This window comes from Cnephaeus nilssonii (assembly GCF_951640355.1).
Source record: "Cnephaeus nilssonii genome assembly, chromosome: 18".
Taxonomy (NCBI): domain Eukaryota; kingdom Metazoa; phylum Chordata; class Mammalia; order Chiroptera; family Vespertilionidae; genus Cnephaeus; species Cnephaeus nilssonii.
In genome coordinates, this window is record NC_137089.1 from 944,839 (window position 1) to 964,735 (window position 19,897).

The following is a 19,897-nucleotide window of genomic DNA, read 5'->3' on the forward strand; positions in this document are numbered from 1 at the left end:
GGTGGCCTCCGATGGCCCTGGGGGCCCGTGCTGCCCAGGGTCAGGGACACAGCTCCTGGGTGCGGGTGGGACAGCCCGTTCCAGACCAGCTGCAGGGGGGCCAGGCTGCCGTGACCTCTGACCTGCGCTCCAGCCTGCCCGCCACCCGCCTCCATCCTACCGGCCCATCAGCCTCGGCCGGCCCCCGGAGGCCCCGGAGCGGCCAGGCCCGGCTGCCCACCAGCCCCTCAGGGCCGACCTCGGCGAGCCGGCTCTGACCGCACCCTCCCCTGTGGCCCGGCGGCCGGGTCCCGCCACACTGCCCAGCCCAGGACCAGCGATCGACGGGCCGCCGCCTCCGTCCCGCTGGCCAGCGCACAGCCTCCAGCGGCCCAGCCGGCCACTCGCCCGCCACGGCCCGGCGCTTCCCAGGCCTCCTCCCGGCCGCTCCGCTCCGCGGTCCGGATGCCACACCTGCCCCTCGGCAGCCCTGACCTCCGCTCTCTGTGGCCCCAAAGGGGACCCACATCTTCTGGACGAACCTGTGCCCCGGGCCAGGAAGGGCCCCGCCTGCTGCCCCTCCCACTGAGGTCTTCCCGCCCACCTCCCAGCAGCCCTGAGCCCACGGACCAGGCTACGTGCCCCCCAAACTCCTCCTGGGCCTGAGCCCTGGCTGGGGTGCCTACTGCACCCCCGGTCCCTGCTTCCCGCACACTCGGTGCTTGTGTGGTGACACCCTCCTACCGTCCCCACCCTCCCAGCCACTCATTCAGGAGGCCAAGGCCGGGCTGAGCCATATCCCCGATTAGGAAGAGATTGGAGGCCCCCCAAACAGGGCTGGGCCAGGCCCCAAAGCCCCCCAAGACTTGAGGCCTCCTCCCAGGGAAGTTGGCTAGATAGCATGAGCCTAAGAGGGGGGCGGCTCCAGCCGCTGCTCAGCCCAATGCAGAGATCACCTCCTCCAGGGAGCCCTCCTGGGTCTCCCTGGCAGCAGCTGGCGCCCCCCGCCCCCCGGGGCTGTCCCAGCTATCCAGGGCTGTCTCTGGAGAAGGTGGTCCTCAAACACCTGGCAGACCAGAGGGAGGGTGCCCCCCCCCCGAAAGACTGCCTGTCAGGGCCCCAGACCCTTGGTTCACAGAACAAGGACTCTTGGGGGCACTTCCTTTTATTGGGAAATTCATTCCCTTGTTGCCTTTGCTTCCAGGAAGCTCAGCGCAGCCTAGGGCTCAGCGGTGGGTCCTACCTGCCTTCCTCCTGCACCCCCATCTGAAAACCCACCCCACCCTCCTCCACGGCTGGACGCACAATGAGGAAATGAAGGACACACAGAACAGGAGCCGGCGGGCGGGCAGGCAGGGGAGTGAGGGGAGGTGGGCGGGGACAGAGTTGCCCAGCGTCCCTGCCCTCCGAGGGGGAGGTGGAGGCCGGAGACGCGCAGAGCTGTGGGTGCTGAGGACCGGGCTGACGGGAGGCGGTCTCTCCAGGGCCAAGACCTCGGCTACCCACAGACCCTGGCTGCTGCCTCGGCGGGGGGGGCGGGGGCGGGGCTGGGAGGTGTGGGCGCTGGTGCCAACAGGTCTGTGCTGGGCCCAGACCCCGAGGGCGGTGTCCCCTCGGCCAGGGCTCCGGGCAGCAGTTCCTCGGTCGGGGGTGTGGGGTGTGGGGCGGTGGGAGGCGGGGTCGGAGGAGGACGGACGAATGAATGGACAGACGTACGAAGAAAAGAAAAAGAAGCAAGTGGGCCCCGGCGAGGGCCACCTGTCGCTCTCACCTGTCAGGCGCTCACCTGATCTACAGGCCAGATCCACATCCTTCTCGAAGTCGGTCTGCAGGAAAGACGGGCTGGTGAGGGCGGGGGCGGGGGCGGGGGCAGGGGGCAGAGCTGCCGCTGCCCGGGGATCCGCGAGGCCTGCAGGTGGGGGGGAAGGGCTACCCTGGGGCTGCCGCCATGCCCTGGAGGCGTGTGCCCACGCGTGGCAGTGTACGTGTGTACACAGTCCTGAGGCCTAAGGGGGTCCACGCTCAGGGGATTCACCTAGGGCACTACCGGGGCCGGAACAGGCAACCTGAGGGGCAGTCAGGGAGGGCTCCCCGGAGAAGGTGGCATCTCCGTGGACAGGGTGAGCAGCAGGAGAGGGCGGGGTGCGCAGGGGGGCACCTGGGGTGGAGGCCCCGAGTCCGGTCCTAAGGGGGTCTGGCTGGGGACAGGGCCACGGCAGGTGGTGTGAGTGGACGGGCCAGGCCGGACCCAAGGGAGAAGCTGCAGAGGCCGGGAGCTGAGACAAGGCCCGGGGCACCAGCCCCACCCAGATCTCATCAACGTGACCTGCCTGACCCCCAAGGGTCCGACCCGGGAGCCTCAGTTTCCCCAGCTGCACCCTGGGCTCCCAGTTCCTCCCGGCGGGGCTACCATGAGCTGGGCATGGCCGTTCTGGAAGGAGCCCCCGGAGTCCCCGTTGCCCTCCTCCTGGCGGTCCACCACGCGGCACTTCACAGCATCCTGGACCTGGGGGCGGAGAGCACGGGTCAGAGGTCAGCGGCAGCTCGGGCTGCGGACGACGGGACCCTGGCGGCGCCCGAGGAGGCTGACCCACGAGGCCCAGAGCAGGAGTCTTGGCTGCCATGGGGCTGCCCACATCTCGGGTGGCTCCCGGCCCCAGAAGGACACCCCCCCCCCCAACACACACACACACGCACACGCACACGCACACGCACACACACAGTGCCCGGGGCCGAGCAGCACGGCACAGGGAGGTCCCAGCCCCCCCCCCCCCACCTCTCTGCGCAGGATGCAGTGCACCATGACGATGACGAAGCCCTCCAGCGAGTCGAAGACGGCGAAGAGGATCTGGAAGAGGGCGGAGCGGCGGTCGGTGACGGCGAGCACGGCGGACATCCAGGTCAGCGCCAGCAGCGGCAGCACCACGCACGAGCTCCACAGCGAGGCCCTGCGGACGGGCCGCGTCAGGGCTGCGGGAGGGACCCCAGCCGGGCCCGGCCTCGGCCCCCTCGCTCCCGCGGGGCCGGCTTCCCCGGCCCAGGCGGTGTCCTCTCCGGGGTCTCTGCCCTCCACCCTCTGCACAGACCCCGCCCTGACAGGCCCCCCGAGTTCTGCCAGCAACCAGGGCTCCCAGGGGCGATGGGGACACGGGGGGTCGGTGCCCGGGGAGGGGGCTCTCTGGGACACCCGGGGCCCTGGCTGCCCAGGAGGCCACGGGCAGGGGAGGAGGCCCCTGCTGGTTCCGGCTCCCAGGGCCCCACAGCCCTCAGCCCCGTCAGGGGGAAAGGCCCGGGGAAAGATGGCCACAGGGAGGGGCGCCTGGTCAGGCCTCTGAGCTCTGAGCTCTGGACAGAGAGGGAGGGAGGGGAGGAGCTGGAGGGAGGTGACAGGACAGACGAGGCCGGGCAGGTCAGGGACGGGCAGAGACAGACAGGCACAGACTGACAGGCGCTTCCTCCTCCAGGTGAGCCCTGCTTGCCCATCGTCCCAGGGGAGGGGCTGCCGCTGCTCCTCAGCCCTCGCCTCCTCCTCCAGGGAGTCCTCCAGGAGCACCTCACTCAGGCGTTGCCCTTGGCAGCCCGGGCCCCTCCCCGCACAGCACAGGCTACTGGGAGGAGAGAAGCTGGGAGGCGCAGGATGAGGGAGAGCGAGGAGACAGACACACAGGCCAAGCAAGACTGGCACGCAGGGGTGAGGGCGAGCGGGGCCCAGGGCGGGCGGGGCCCAGTGCCGACACTAGCCAGGCTGAGGGACAGGCAGAGGAACGGGAAGGGGAGGGGGCTCAGGGGCTGGGGGCCAGAGAGGGCCACCGTCCCCGTGGGCTGGAGGGACAGCACCCTCCCCCCGCAGCAGGCAGCGCTGTGTGCCCTCAGGCCCGGCACTGCCCCCTCTGGGCCCCTTTCCCAGGTGGGACATCCGGGCCCATCCTCCACGCCGAGGCACACGGCGGGCGCCCAACCCCGAGGGGGAGGGGCCTGGCGGAGGTGAGCTCCCCGAGGGCAACCGGTTCCACTGCTTCTGAGGCCCTAACCCCCACTCCCCCCCCCCCCGCCCGGGCCGGATGGGGACACCGCGGCCGAGCAGGCAGGTCGCTGGGCGCCCGCACAGGCCGTGCCTCGGTTTCCCCGCTTGCGGGCTCTGGTCCTACCCTGCCCGCTCCTTCAGCTTCTTGTCGGTGATGCCGTCCTTGGACACGAGCTTGTTGAACACCAGGATGCCCATGGCCATGTTCACCTGCGGGCAGAGGCGGTGGGTGCCCATGCTCCGCCCACGCTGTGCCCCACCCCGCGCCCGTCAGGGGATGGGGCTCCCGGGGAGAGGCAAGCCTGGCCCACACCGTGCCCCCTCACCCGCCGTCTCCTTCGGCTGCTGGCCGGGGCCCTCGTGCCACACGGACCCTCCCGCCCCCACAGGCTGGGCATCGGAGCTCAGGCCTCCCACGCGGCCCCCCCACCGACAGGCGCTGCCGCGACCTGGGAGCCCGGCGGGCGGTGGGCAGAAGGGCAGGCGACCCTGGGGCTCAGGTGACTCAGAGGTGACGGGTCTACCCACGGGCGGGACGGGTGGGCGCCCCGGCGAGTCCTCAGGCGGCTGCGCTGACCAGCCCCGAGGCCCATCTGCCATGCACTGTGGTCAGCCATGGCCCGAGGTCAGAGGTCAGGTCTGGGAGAGCCTGGCCCTCCCCGGCGTGGGGCTGACAGAGAAGCACCTGCCGGCTCAGGGCACAGGGGCCTCAGCGCCCCGTCCCGCTGCCGCCACGCCCACACGCGCCCCATGCCCCCCCCCCCCCCGCACCCCTGCTGCTGCATCCGCCCACGACGGGGAGCCCACCCCCACCCGGGAGCTCGTCACAGGCCGGCACCTGCCGGAGTGGGCCTGCTGGGCGCTCAGGGCAGTCTCTGCTGCCTCGCTCTCACTGAGCCTGAGAAGCACCCCCAGGGGCCCCCCTCGGACCCTCCCAGGCCCCGGAGCTCCGGGGTCCCCCCTCTCCCTGCGCCCCCCGCAGAGAGGCTGCTTGACCTGCCCGGTCCTGTGGCTGGGGGACCCTGGGCCTCCGCGTTCGCTGACCTGAGACCCTGGGCCCGGAGGTCCGGGCGGCTGACCTCACACCCAGCGGGTCCGGCCCTGCCCCCCTCCGCTCCGCGGCCTGACCCGGTGGGGGTGGCTTTCCTGGGGACCTCCCTGCCCCGGCCAGGACGGAGGGCAGGAGCCGGTGCCACCTGCGGGCAGCTGGCTCTGTCCAACCTTTAACCTGTGTGTCCCCAAGCCCAGGGAGGGCGCACACTGCCGGCCAGGGCCAGCGCCCCCACACCACTTCCCCCACCTCCCCGCCCCCCCCCCCCCCCCCCCCCCCGCTCCAGACCCCTCCTGAGAAGGGACAGGGGTGGGAAGAGGCTCCTGCGGCCACCACCCCTCCCCCTCCCCTCCGGGCCATCACTGGCCACACTCACAGCCCTCCCTGCCCCGCCCCTCCCTGCCCCCACCCCTCCCTGCCCCCTCCCTCCCTGCCCCGCCCCTCCCTGCCCCGCCCCTCCCTGCCCCGCCCCTCCCTGCCCCTGTCCCTCCCTGCCCCCTCCCTCCCTGCCCCCGCCCCTCCCTGCCCCCTCCCTCCCTCCCCCGTCTGGAATAAAGGCGCTGGGTGAGCTGGGCTGTGGGAGGGGCCTGGGCACAGCCGCCCCTCCCGAGTGTGGGAAACAGCGGGAGGAGAGCCTCCGGGGCCAGGGAGAGGGCTCCTCTCAGCCCACCCAGGGAGGCGGCTCCGCCCAGGCCTGGCCCACAGCCCGGCCCCTCCTCCATCTGCCCACCTGGCCTACCCACCCCGTCCCTCGCTCAAACGCGCACCCACGTGGCAGGTGCACAGCTGGTCCCCAAGGATCAGGCAAAACGCTCCCAGAAACCGCTCTCCCAGCCCAGGGTCTGCCCCCTCCCCGCCGCCCCAGGGGACCGTGGACACTGCCCCCCCCCCCACGTGGGTGACCGAGGGCCGAGCCGGGGCCACGGGGCAGTCCCTACCAGCACCACAGCCGCAGCGGGTCCCACGAAGGCGTACAGCAGCCCCCCCTCCAGGGAGAGCCAGCAGCTGTGGGGGAGACGCTGGTTACGGGCAGGCGTGGGCCCCGCCCAGCACAGGGGGGAACCACAGCTCCCAGGGGGGCGGGCAGGTGAGGGTCAGCGCAGGCAAAAGGCCCTGAGTCTGGGACCCTCACCTCATTCTCCAGCCTCAGAGCCCTCGGGGAGGGGCCAGGAGCACCCCAATTTATGAATGGAGGAGCAGGCCCAGAGCAGGGGCGTGGCAGGGGGTCAGGTGCCCTGACCGACCCCTCCCCTCAGCTGTCCCTCCCTGCCTCCTCCTAGACCCGCCCGTCTCCACGCAGGCCCGCGGCCTGGCCCTCTGCTCCTGCTCATGCCTCTGGCCCTTCCTCACCCCTCACTCTGACAGGAGCCCCCAACCTCCCCAAATCTCCTGGACACCCCCAAGGCGGCCCCCAGGGGCCTGGAGCCCAGCGAGGATGCCGTGCTCTTGTGCTTCCTCCTCGGCCCCAGGCCTTCCGCCCTGGCTGCCTGTCAACGAACTCCTCTTCATCCTGCAGAGCCCCACTCAACACGTCCCGTCTTCTCCTGCTCCTCCTTCAACCCCAGCAGCTGGGTGTTCCTTCCTCTCAGCCTCACCCCCTGGGGCTTCCAGTCACTGGCTGCTCACTCATGTCCTCTGCCCCCCACTCCCCAGACGGGCGCTGCGCCAGGGTCCAGACACATCCTGTCCCCCTGGGCTCCACAGTGAACCAACCTGCACAGCCAGTATCAGCTGCGCCCCCTGCCTCTGGCCACCCCTTCCTCCCTGTCCCCGCAGCCGTTAGGCCCTGGTTCCTCTCTCCCCGCGCCCCCCCCAACCCGGGAAGCCACACGGCCGCTAGGGACGCCCCTCAGCTCCCCCGCCCTCGCCCGCTGACCCTCAGGGCCTCACTGACCTCCTCCCGGAACAGGCCCCACTGCCCGCCCGGCCCGGGGCTCCCTGCGGTCCCGCTGGTGCAGGGCGGGCCCCACAGATGGGGACTCAGAGAGGCTGACGGACCTGCCCGAGGAGGAGGCGGGAGGCTGACAGCCCAGCACGGTTCCTCCCCGTCCCGCTGCCCTCGGCCGGGAGGAGCTGGCTGATGGGGCGAGGAGGCCGCCCGAGGAGCCAGCCTCTGGGGCCTGGCCCCACCCTGTCCCAGCCGTGGCTTTCTCGTCTGAGATGGAGGCCCTTCTGGGGCCGTGGGAGGGCCTGGGGGTGCGGCGTGGGCCCCCCACATCCCCACCCCACCCCGACTCACTAGTTCATGGTGCTGTACCCTTTGGCCTTGGTAAATCCCACAGAAATGGCCACGACCAGCGCAGGCAGCCCTGTGGAAGGACCAGGAAGAGGGCGTCGGTCCCCCGCGTCCAGGCTGTGCCGGGGGGGGGGGGGGACGTGACTGAAGCCTGGGGCAGAGGGTGACACTGAGCACGTGAGAGGGGGCGGGCAGACGGAGAAGGGACCGCAGAACTGGGGGCAGGGCTGCAGACGAGCAAGGAAGGCCCACGACGCCCTGTCCCCTCCCCTCCGGCTTTCAGATTCAGGAGGAGACGGGGCTGCGTAAGTGCACGGACCGGGGAGCACGGACCGGGGAGCACGGACCCGGGGAGCACGGACCGGGGAGCACGGACCGGGGAGCACGGACCCGGGGAGCACGGACCGGGGAGCACGGACCGGGGAGCACGGACCCGGGGAGCACGGACCGGGGAGCACGGACCGGGGAGCACGAACCCGGGAGCACGGACCCGGGGAGCACGGACCGGGGAGCACGGACCCGGGGAGCACAGACCCGGGGAGCACGGACCGGGGAGCACGGACCCGGGGAGCACGGACCCGGGGAGCACGGACCGGGGAGCACGGACCCGGGGAGCACGGACCCGGGGAGCACGGACCGGGGAGCACGGACCCGGGAGCACGGACCCGGGGAGCACGGACCGGGGAGCACGGACCGGGGGAGCACGGACCCGGGGAGCACGGACCGGGGAGCACGGACCGGGGAGCACGGACCGGGGAGCACGGACCCGGGGAGCACGGACCCGGAAGCACGGACCCGGGGAGCACGGACCCGGGGAGCACGGACCGGGGAGCACGGACTGGGGGAGCACGGACCCGGGAGCACGGACCCGGGGAGCACGGACCGGGGAGCACAGACCCGGGAGCACGGACCCGGGAGCACGGACCGGGGAGCACGGACCCGGGGAGCACGGACCGGGGGAGCACGGACCGGGGAGCACGGACCGGGGAGCACGGACCGGGGAGCACGGACCCGGGGAGCACGGACCGGGGGAGCAGGGGTCGGGAGCCCGGCCGGGAGCAGGGGCCGGAGCTGCGCGGGCACTCACCCCAGCCCAGGCAGAGGAAGCGCTTGCGGATGAGGCGGTTCCGGAGGCGGCCGGTCACGGCCATGTAGGACTGCCAGGCCTCGGTGAGCACCCAGCAGAAGGACGACAGGAAGAAGAAGTGCAGGAAGGCGGCCACCAGCGTGCACACCACCTGGCGGGCGGGCGGGCGGGCGGGGGCTGGGCAGGCGCTCGTCCCGGGCCCCACGCCCGCCCAGTGAGCGGCCCAGGGCCGCCTCGGTGACCAGCTCAAATCCCAGGCAGGAAGCCACCGACGGGCTGCCCGGTCCCCGGCCTGAGATGGGCTGTGGGTGCTGCGCGACCCGCCCACGAACGGCCAGGGACAGGCACCCCGCCACCCGCCTTCCTCACCCGCCCCCACGCGCCGACGCATCGCTGCCACCGGGAGCCCACCAAGGGCCCGGCCCAGCCCATCTGTTCCGTCGGTGGTGACCCCGAGGCCCGGAGGGACAGGCCACTGCCAGGGTCACCGGGTGAGGCACCGACAAGCTCAGAGGAGCCTGGGCCCAGCGAGGGCAGCGACAGGCTGAGCCGGCTCATCACCAAGCTCCGTCCAGCCGGAGACTCGGGACGCCCATCCCCATGCCCGCCTGCCGGTGACACCTGCCCCTGCCCGGCTGGAGCCACATAGCGGCCGTGGCCAGCGGAGCAGTGAGAACTCCAGCTCCTAAGCTCCCATCACCCATCGCCCACCCCATCACCCATCCCATCGCCCACCCCATCACCCACCCCATCACCCATCGCCCATCCCATCGCCCACCCCATCACCCACCCCATCACCCATCGCCCATCCCATCGCCCACCCCATCACCCACCCCATCACCCACCCCATCGCCCACCCCATCACCCATTGCCACCCTACTGCCTACCCCATCTGGGGACCCTGGGATGGGCGTGGCAGCGCCAAACACCTACCCTGCTGCGGGTCTGCGTCTGCCCGATGAGGATGAGGGCGTTGGAGGAGATGATGGACAGGCAGAAGTTGATGAGGATGACGGATCGTTCTGAGCGGATGTACCTGGGGGAGGGAGGTGTGGTCAGCGCCCACAGGGCCTCACCTGACAAGACCTGGGGCCCCATGGCTGCACCAGTACCATGTGTCACTTCCTCCCAGCAAACACTGCCACCACCACCACGACCACCACGACCACCACCATCACCACCATCAATATCACCACCACCACCACCATGAACACCACCATCAATATCACCACCATCACCACCACCACCACATCAATATCACCACCACCACCACCACCACCATCACCATCACCACCACCACGATCACCACTACCACCACCACCATCACCACCACCACCATCACCACCATCAATATCACCACCATCACCACCATCACCACCACCATCACCACCACCACCACGATCACCATCACCACCATCAATATCACCACCATCACCACCACCACCACGATCACCATCACCACGATCACCACGATCACCATCACCACCACCATCACCATCATCATCATCGCCCACCCCATCACCATCATCACCACCATCACCACCACCACCATTACCACCACCACCACCATCACCACCATCATCATCACCATCACCATGACCTCCACCATCATCACCATCACCACCACCATCATCATCATCGCCCACCCCATCAACATCATCACCATCACCATCATCACCACCACCACCATTACCACCACCACCACCATTACTACCATTACCACCACCACCACCATCACCACCACCATCACCACCACCACCATCACCACCATCATCACCATTACTACCATCACCATCACCATGACCTCCACCATCACCACCACCATCACCGCCATCACCACATCCACTTCACCGCACACCACGTTCCAGCACAGCCAGGTGCCGGGAGAGCCCTGGGAGCCACTGAGCACAGCTGCCCCCCCCCCCGGGCTGGGAGTGGCTCATCCTTATCACGCAGGGTCCCTCCTGCACTCCTCCCCTCAGACACAGCTCACTCTTGGGGTCTCACTGCCGCCTGCGCCCAGCAGCACCCGTGCCCCTCGCCCCACCCCGTCTGATCCTGACTTTGAGGGAAGAAGGTGGGGGGCTCTGAGCGGACTGTGTGACCCCAGGCTAGTGACCCGGCCAGTCTATGCCTCGGTCTGTCCTCTGTGAGGGGGCTGGGGTAACAGCACTGATGCTCAGGACTGTGGCCTCAACTCAAGAGCGACGGCTCAACGTCAGGCACCGTCACCCCGGCCCGTTTCCCAGTGCGGCCCCCAGCGGCCGGGGGCGAGCTGAGGGCACAGGGCAGAGCTCAGGGGCCGTGACCTACCTGGTGTGACATGTGACCTCGGAGGTCATGGCCCTCTCTTGGCCGTCTCCTGACAGGGACAGCAGGGTGGTGCCCTGCAGAGCTCAGGGGAGGCACCTGGAGAACCGCAGCCCGGCTGCCCCCCCCCCCCCGCCCCCGCTCCAGTCTGGGGAGTCCGAGGCCTCAGGGGAGGGCAGGGCTCAGGACAGCGTGTCCACAGGGGACCCGGGCCGGGGCCGGGGGAGGGGCCCTGGACGCTGACCCTCCTGCTGCCTCCGCCCTCCCACCGGCCACATCGACCGCTCCCTGCCGGCCTCGGCGCGATGTCAGCTCAGTCATCGGCTGGCCCTGCGCTGCCCATGGGGCTGGGCCGTGGGGGCTGCGGGCAGGCAGTGACCTTGACTTCATGCTCCATCCCAAGCTCTGCTCAGTGGGGCTCACGGCCCCTGGCCCCTGCTGGCACTCGCACGCTCACGCACACCTGTGGCGCCTGGGCCTGGCTCAGACCCGCACCTGCACACACCACCCCCCAGGCTGGTGACCGGCTCGGACGGCAGCCCCATGGCAACCCCGCCCCACAGTGCCCGCCCCCAGGCCAAGCCTACAGGCGGCTCCAGGGCCCGGGGAGGGGGCTGACGGGAGGTCCCCACCCTGCGACCCTCCGCACTCTGGGAAGGCCATGGTTGTGCACGGCCAGGCGGCAGGACAGACAGCGAGGCCAGGGCACTGAGGGGCCAGGGCACTGAGGGGCCGAGGGCAGGGGCACCCGCCAGGGGGAGCATTCCGAGGGCAGGAGGAAGCGCGGGGCCAGCGTGAGGCAGGAGCCGGGGCACTTGGGGTTGAAGGAATGAGATGTGACCCCGGCTGTCCCTCCCCGGCCCTCCCGCCCCCCGGCCGCCCGGTGGGGATGCCACCTCCACACAGAGACGTAGATGATGATCAGCATGAGCAGGGTCAGGGAGGACACGCCGCAGCCCACGATGAGCGTCACCGACGGCACCACCACCTTCTCCATGTTCTGGGGTTCGGGGAGAGAAGCGAGTGAGGGGCGGGGGCGGGCAGCGTGCAGGGGGGCCCGCAGGGCCTCTGCCCTCCACCCCCTCGGCCGCCCCCTCGAGCTCTCCTGCGAGCAGCAGCCAGAGGACTCTATAAAAGCCCACCGAGGCCCCTCCTGTGCCCGCCCTCCACCAGCCTGGGTCCCAGGCGATGTCGGGACACCTGCCCGCGGGCTCTGCACAGGCCCCGGGCCGGGCCTGCCTTCTCCCTCCCACCCGGCCCTCGCGTGTGCACCGTGTGCTCACCGAGTGACTGCACAACCCGCAGGCCCCGCCGTCCCGCCGCGCCCCGGGCCCACAGGCACCGGCAGGACAGCGTGTGCTCTCGCGGGAGGCCGGGGCTGAGGGGACCAGAGCCAGAGCGGGGGCACTGAGACGGCTCTGCGGCCCCTCCCGGCTGCTGCCTCCGGCTCTGGGGACGTTGGTGGGCACCGCAGGGCCGCAAGTGGGGGGCTTCTAAGGGCCCCCACCCCGGAGCCGACACCTTTCTGGAGACACGGCCCGGGGTGCAGCTCCAGCACGTACATCTGCCCGCTGGCTGCTGGCGGCCCAGGGAAGGGGCTCAGGACCACGGCCAGCACCCTGGGGAGGCGCTCAGGCCCGGAGCTTTCTCTGAGCCCCGCCCCCCTCCTCCGCCCCCTCCCCCCCTCGGAGGCCCCCTTGCCTGCCTGAGCTGCCACCTCCGCAGGCAGGGAGAGGATGCGCAGGGTGGGCAGGGCTCAGGTCGACTGTCCCCTCCCAGCACACCTGTTCCCCCCCCCCGGCCCACGACACCCCTGGCCTCTGACCCTCCCTGGGGCCTGGCTGCCTGCCGGCCCCCCCGCCTGCTCCCAGCCCGTCGGAACCTCAGGCCTGGCCACCCCGATGGGGCACAGCTGTGACGACCAAGCTCCCGCCAGCGTGGAGGGGGGACCGGAGCCGCTGCTGGGAGCTCCCCTGCTCCCCCTCCTTTCCCAGGTCAAGGTGAGCTGGGAGGTCCCCATCAGGGGCTGCAGCCCCACACACCCCGCACACACACCATGACGTGCCAACCGGGGCCCGGCCTTGTGCGCGCCAGGCCCACCTGCTCCCGCTGTCCTCTGGGAACTCCTGTGGGCAGCACGGCCCGCCCACCAGCCCGCCAGGCAGCCTCCTCCAAGCAGGCCCCGAGTACTCCAGGGGGGACGGTGCCTCGCCACCTCGGCATCCCCAACTGCTCGCCCTCTGTGCCACCGTCCCCCACAGAGCGCAGACCCCACAGTGGGGGCCCCGTGACCCCACGATTGACCCACGGACACCCGAGGCCCACGTCGGGGAGGCCAGCGGGATGGGGATTGCAGGGGGCGAGGCGACCCAGCCAACGTGTCGAGGACACCGAGCTGGCCCTCAGCCAGCACACGGGTCCCGGTGGCCCAGCAAGCGGCGTGCGCCGGCTCGTGGCCGGCTCCCGCTCCAACCCTCGCGGCCATCTGCGTCCACCTGTCCTCGCGAGGGCTGGCGGCCATACCCCAGCAGCCCGCCCACCTGCGGCCGCTCCCCTCTCCGCCTGGCTCCCTCGTCTCTCCCGACAGCCCTGCCCCGCAGTCCACGCAGCGGCACAGGTGGCGGGGGCGGGCGGGGCGTCAGGAGACGCCGGCCTTGCCGGGCGGGCTGGGCTGGAGACGGAGCGAGCGGGGCACGCTGGGTGCCGCCACCCGCCCTGCGCGTGCCGGGCCCTCTGCCCCGCGCTCCTCCCTGACCGACGCGCCGGCTTCTCGCCGCTGAGCTGCACCACCTCACAGGGACGCTGTGAGCTCCTCGCACTGAGCCTCCGGGTCCCCACCACCCAGGACCCCTGGCTGTTCGGTGTCAGCTCTGCCCCACGCACTCCCCCGCTCTCCAAACGCCGCACCTCCCGCTCTGACTTCCTTCCAACAGCGTGGGACCGCCCGCCTGGCGCTGCTCCCAACCACCCACTGCTCCCAGCTGCCCACTCAGGTGAGCCCCGGCCACAGCGCAGGCTGAGCCCTGAGCCCGGTCACACGCTGAGCCCTGACCCCGGTCACACGCTGAGCCCTGACCCCGGTCACACTGACCCTGACCCTGGTCACACGCTGAGCCCTGACCCCGGTCACACGCTGAGCCCTGACCCCGGTCACACGCTGAGCCCTGACCCCGGTCACACTGACCCTGACCCTGGTCACACGCTGAGCCCTGACCCCGGTCACTCCCTGAGCCCTGACCCCGGTCACACGCTGGGCCCTGACCCCGATCACACTGACCCTGACCCCGGTCACACGCTGAGCCCTGACCCCGGTCACACTGACCCTGACCCCGGTCACACGCTGAGCCCTGACCCCGGTCACACTGACCCTGACCCCGGTCACACGCTGAGCCCTGACCCCGGTCACACTGACCCTGACCCCGGTCACACGCTGAGCCCTGACCCTGGTCACACGCTGAGCCCTGACCCCGGTCACACTGACCCTGACCCCGGTCACACGCTGAGCCCTGACCCCGGTCACACTGACCCTGACCCCGGTCACACGCTGAGCCCTGACCCCGGTCACACGCTGAGCCCTGACCCTGGTCACACGCTGAGCCCTGACCCCGGTCACACTGACCCTGACCCCGGTCACACGCTGAGCCCTGACCCCGGTCACACGCTGGGCCCTGACCCTGGTCACTCTCTGAGCCCTGACCCTGGTCACACCCTGAACCCTGACCCTGGTCACTCTGAGCCCTGACCCTGGTCACTCTGAGCCCTGACCCCGGTCACACGCTGAACCCTGACCCTGGTCACACCCTGAGCCCTGACCCTGATCACCCTGAGCCCTGACCCTGGTCACACTCTGAGCCCTGACCCTGGTCACACTGAGCCCTGACCCTGGTCACACTCTGAACCCTGACCCTGGTCACACGTTGGGCCCTGACCCTGGTCACACCCTGAGCCCTGACCCTGGTCACTCTGAGCCCTGACCCCGGTCACCCTGAGCCCTGACCCTGGTCACACTCTGACCCTGACCCTGGTCACCCTCTGAGCCCTGACCCCGGTTACACCCTGAGCCCTGACCCTGGTCACCCTGGGACTGGTAGCCCAGAGTGAGGCCCCACAGAGCACACCGGCACCAGCTGTGCTCACAGGCTGCTCATCCCCTCGTTCACCCCCCACCGCGGCTGGAGGAGGTGCACGGCCCCTCAGGCTGTGACTCAGCGCCGCTGGCAGCGCCCCAGCCGGGACCTGACGCCCTGGCTCCCCGTCCTGTCTCCCTCCCGCCAGGCGCCGCCAGAGATCTCAGCCCTCGCTGGCCACCGGGTGGGCGCGCACACGGTGCCTGCTCCCCATCCGCTCCGCCTGGGACTGCAGTCCCCAGCCCACTTCCTGTCCCGGGTGCCTGAGCCCCACGCCCACCCCTCCCCGCAGCCGGCCCAGCTCGCCTCTGCCGCCAACCCACCTGCTGCTGGGCTACTCTGCCCTCACTCCTACTGGGGGCCCTCCAGGACCCCAATCCCACCCCATCCTCTCTCCTCTCCCAGCCACCCGGCTTCCCCTGCCCGGGGTGCAGGGCCAGCTCCTCTGGACCCCAGCCAGCCACCTGCACCTCTGCCCTCCAACCCCATCCCGTCTCCCACCTGCTCCTCGCCTTCCTCACCCTCCTGGGCGACCTCCCCTCCTCCCAACTCAGCCCTCAGGGCCCCACTTCCAACCTCCTCCTCACCCTCTCTCACACGGCCCCCAACAGGACGGCTGATCTGGGAGCACAGACACCCCCCCCCAGGGCTGCCCCAGGCCAGTGTGAGCCGGTCAGTCTCCTCATCAGAGCTCGCACCCCCGACGGCAGGACTGGGGTCTGGCCCAGCCGCGGGCACTCAGAGGGGTCTCCCCAGCTCCTCGCCCCTCCCCGCCGGCATCTCTGGGGTCACCTCTCACTGAGCTGGAGCTGGTGCACTAGAGGGAGGCGGGCGAGACGGTCGCTCCCAGCTCACCCCGTGCCCTCGAGGGTCCCAGACCCAGGCAGGGCTGACTATGACCCCATCTTACAGATGCGGACACCGAGGCTCGGACAGGCAGCTCGCTCTCGGTGCCACGGCCAGTGGGTGGCTCTGTGGCTGCGGGAGCTCCTGCACCCTCGGCCTCAGCTGGCTCTTCTGGAATTTGGGGTCGGGGTTCCTGACCCATCGGCTATCCCCCACCCCCCCGCCCCGAATGTAGGCCAACATGGGGGGTGAGGCTGACACCACAACCCCCGAGGGCACGCCCCAGCAGGCCCTGCCCCGCTGGCCCTCTCCTGCGCGGGGGCCTTTGGGAACCCGGCAGGCACCTGGCACAGGTTGGCTTTTCCTAGAAAGGCCCCCGTGGCACCCAGCCCCCTCACCGCCGGAGCGTCACCAGCACGGCCACCCACACACCCGTGTGCCACCCTCCCGGGGCCCGTGCGCCAGGCTCAGTGCCCGCACGCGAAGGGCCCGCTCCGCTCCGGGGCGCCCACCAGCTGCCACCCTGAGTGGCCGGGACCCCTCCCTCACAGGGGGAAACTGAGGCTGAGAGGGACTGAGGCCCGGCCAGGGAACAGCCTGCGCTTCAAGGTTCGACCGGCGGTGACCTCTGGGGGGGCCTGGGCCGGGGGAGGGAGACGGGGCACGTATCCCACCGCGGAGCCCCCTGCCCTGGGCCTTCCCCACACCTGGACGGGCTGGGCCCTGCGCGGCTCGCTCTGGCCCCTCGGGGACGCGGGGAGCCCGGGCCCCCCAGCCGCTCCCCGTGAGCGCAGCCTGCTGCTGGCGTTGATGACCACGTATCCAGAAAGCCACCTCTTCCAGGAAGCTCCCCGGGATGGCTCTGGCTGCTGCCTCCAGGGCCCCGCCCGCAGAACCAGCAGGGCCAGCGGGACAGCGCTCAGGAGCGGCCTGGCGGGCGGGCGCCGCGGGATCAGGGCCAAGCCCACAGCCTCCGTCCATCAGACTCCGAGACCCTGGGCGAGGAGGCCCTTTCCCAGACCTCGGGGTCCCGCCTGCCCACAGGGCTGAGTGGCAGTGACCGCGAAGCTCTGACCCTGTGGGGGCCCTTCGCCTTCCCCGTGTGTCCCGGAGGGGACGGGTGGACGTCCTCGGAGCCGCCTTTCACAGGGACCTGGGTCCGCCCAGCGGGTGAGGGCCCCAGTACCCAGGAGAGCCTTACCCGCCCCCACCCCCAGTCTGTTCTCCGTATCTGCTGCCCCCGGGGCCTGGGCCGGGGGCTCAGTGAGCAATGCCCCCGAGCAGGGCCGGGCCCCTGGGACCGTGAGCCCAGCAGCCCCAGTGGGCTGGACTCCGCACCCAGGGCTCCAGCCAGCAAGCTGGCCCCAGATGCCGTTACCATAGAAACTGGCAGCCCCCACAGGAATCTCAGAACAAAAAAGAGGCCCCTGGGATGATGGGGCCTTCCTGGGGAGGCTGTGGGCCGGCCAGGCTCCGCACCCCAGCCACCGGGACCCCCCCACCGCCTCCTCCACAGGCCGGGGTCCAGCTGGGGTGCACGGGGAAGGGCTCAGGAAAGGTGCCGGTCCCCCCAGCTCCCAGGCAAGGTGGGAACCCGCCACCCACTGGTGGGACCCCAAGGGAAGGGGTCTGCACAGCCCCCCCGGCCCCCCCCCAGCCTGGCTCCTTCGGGGACTGACCCCTCCCAGGTGCCAGGCCCCCACGGAGCGAGGGGGGCTCACCCATCAGTCACTCCTGGGACCCCAGCCCTGCTGCGCCCGCCCGCAGTGCCCCATCCACACGGAACCCACGCTGCTCCCACGCACCCTCCCAGAGGCGCGGCCTGGCCCCCGCAGCCAGGCGGGGGGGGGGTGTTGGGGGGGCTGCGGGGGCCCCGACCCCTCCCCGCCAGTCGCCAGCCCCGCCCTCCGCGCTGCCCGGCCCGAGGCGCCGGTCCGGCCCGCGGCCCCCGCGCCCCGCCCGCCGCCCGCGCCCCGCCCGGGGTCTCACCGCGTCGGCGCTCAGCTGCGCTAAGATGGCGAAGGTGGAGAGCCGGTCACAGAGGCAGCGCGTCCGGAGGGCGTCGAGGGGCACCGTGCGGCAGCCGCGCCACGACCAGGGCCCGAGCTGCGGGGGGGCGGGGGAGGCGGATCTGGGGGAGACAGGGCAGCGTGAGCGGCGGCCGCGCCCGCGGGCCCCCCGCCCCCCGCCCGGCCGGCCCCGCCGCGCGCACCTGCCCCTGCGCCCCCGGCCATGCGCCCGCCCCGCGGGCCCCCGGAGCCCCGCGCCCCATGGCCGCCGCTGCGGAGCCACGGGAGAGCGACTCTCGGGAGCGCGGGCCGAGCCGACAGCGCCCCGCCCGCCGCGCCGCCCCAGCGCCGCCGGAGCCGGAGCCGGAGCCCGAGCCGAGGGGGCGGCCAGCTGGGCGGGGGCGGCGCGGGGCGCCCGCGGGCGGGGCGGGGTGGGCGCCGGGCCCTGGAGTGGGGAGGGGCCACCCCCTCCTCCGCCCGCCCGGGGCGCTCGCTCTCGTGACCTTGGGGCCGCCCCTCCCCGCTCCCCTCCCCCAGGCCTGGGCGCCCCGGGGCCTCTTCCAGGCGGGGCCCCGGGCACAGCTTCCCTCCCAGAGGGGGGGCGACAGCAAGCGCCCCGGGTCTGGCCCGCCCCCCCCCCCCTCCGCTGTAGGAGGCCCGGATTGCTGTCTCCACCGACACCCTCAGGCTCCTGGGGCCTCAGTGCGCGCCCTGAGCTGCGGGCGAACCCCTCCTTATAGATCCAAGGCCCCCAATTCCAGGCCGTCCCACACGCAGGAGCTGGGGAGTGTCCAGGCTTGGAGGGGCCTGGCCTGCACAAGGTGCCCATGCCCCCCTCCCCCCCAGGGCTCCGTGCCTGCGGGATGTGGGGGCTCCAGGCTGCCCAGAGAGACGCGGCCATCAGGACCCACAGCGCGGGGAGGGGCCGGGGCTCAGCCGCTGTCTGCCCGGGGCCCCCCCTCCCCCCAGCCCTGGCCGGCTGCACAGTGACCCCTGCCCTCCCCTGGTTGGCAAGCCTCCAGCCTCTGGCTGTCACCTCAGGAACTTGCCTCCCCCCCGCCCCCCAGCTTCAGTTCCCTCGTCTCCAAAGCGGGGAGCAGACAGCCCCTGAAGCTCTCGGCACCAGCAGGGCTTCTGTGTGGGGTGCGTCTGCACAGATGCTGGGGGTGAGGGCCAGGGGCAGAGGGACACACAGGGTCAGGCCGGACCCCTCCCTCTGCTCTCTCTACATTCCCGCCCCCCCTCCACCCCGGAAGGCCCTGCCCCATTTCACAGAGAAGGAAAACTGAGGCCTGAGCGGGCGAGACACGCCCAGGGTGACAGCACAGCAGAGCTGCCGGCTCTGTGACCTGGCAGCCCCCACCGCCCCCGTCCGCTCGTCTCTGAGGTGCAGCGGGAGGAGGGGCGTCCCTCTCATGGGCACTGTTCTTTGGGTCCCTAGGGGCCCGGGTTCGGGGGCCGGAAGCTCTCCGTTCTGGGGCCGCTACGTCACAGAATGCAGAGGTGGCCCTGCCAGGAGCCCGGAGCTTCCTCCTCTGGCCCGGGCCCCCTGCACCCTGCCGCCCCCGCGGAGCCCGGTGTGCGGCCACAGCCCCCAGAGCCCGTGGGATGGAGGCCGGCACGCAGCTGCCTGTGCGCCCACCTGCTGGTCGGCCACCTGCGGGCCGCGGGCCCAGCACAGAGGGAGCCACGGCAGAGCCTGTGAGGGCCCACGGACCCCTCTCCCCTTCCTCCCTCCCTCCCTCCCTCCCCCCTTCCCTCCTTCCCTCCCTCCCTCCTTCAGGAAAAGGGAAGCCCCACTAACCACAGAGCCAGAAGCGAGACCTGGGCATCGGGAGGACAGAGAAGGCGTGCGGGGTCCGAGGGACCCCCCAGGCCCAGCTGGTCCCGCACGCTCGGCCGAGGTTGGCCAGAGCCTCACCGGCGGCTGCCTCTCCACCCCCAGGCCCACGAAGGGCAGAAGCGCTGAGCCCTGGCTGACCCCTGACCCCACGCCCTCTCCCTGCCTCTCCCTGCCCGACGCCCGGGTGGGTGTCACCTGCGGCCGGCAGGTGCGAGCCGCTGAGCAGAAGCCAGACGGCAGGAGACAGCAGAGCACAGCAGAGTCCTCCCGCCGGTTCCCGTCTGCAGACCGCACCGCCCGCTCCCGCCGCCCAGCCTCCGGCGGCACTGGCCCTGCGGCTGCTCTGGCGAGCGGTCCTCCGTGGCCAGCCGGTCGGTCCGGGTTC

The 19,897-nt window shown here is 71.6% G+C and overlaps 1 protein-coding gene across 7 annotated transcripts in view; it reads right to left on the reverse strand.

Moving 5' to 3' along the window:
- Positions 1-19,897, reverse strand: part of ADGRB1 (adhesion G protein-coupled receptor B1) — a gene marked incomplete at its 5' end in the record, with an annotated part of 58,679 nt that overhangs the window by 13,694 nt on the left and 25,088 nt on the right. For 5 of the 7 annotated variants that reach the window (XM_079796457.1, XM_079796458.1, XM_079796456.1 and 2 more), the window contains 9 exons: positions 2,390-2,485; positions 2,756-2,927; positions 4,128-4,213; positions 5,993-6,059; positions 7,294-7,363; positions 8,378-8,528; positions 9,311-9,413; positions 11,584-11,687; positions 17,650-17,791. In XM_079796457.1, the coding sequence (XP_079652583.1) occupies positions 2,390-2,485; positions 2,756-2,927; positions 4,128-4,213; positions 5,993-6,059; positions 7,294-7,363; positions 8,378-8,528; positions 9,311-9,413; positions 11,584-11,687; positions 17,650-17,791 (991 nt within the window). The remainder of the gene's footprint in view (positions 1-2,389; positions 2,486-2,755; positions 2,928-4,127; positions 4,214-5,992; positions 6,060-7,293; positions 7,364-8,377; positions 8,529-9,310; positions 9,414-11,583; positions 11,688-17,649; positions 17,792-19,897) is intronic. The other 2 variants (XM_079796461.1, XM_079796460.1) reach the window with 1 other exon arrangement.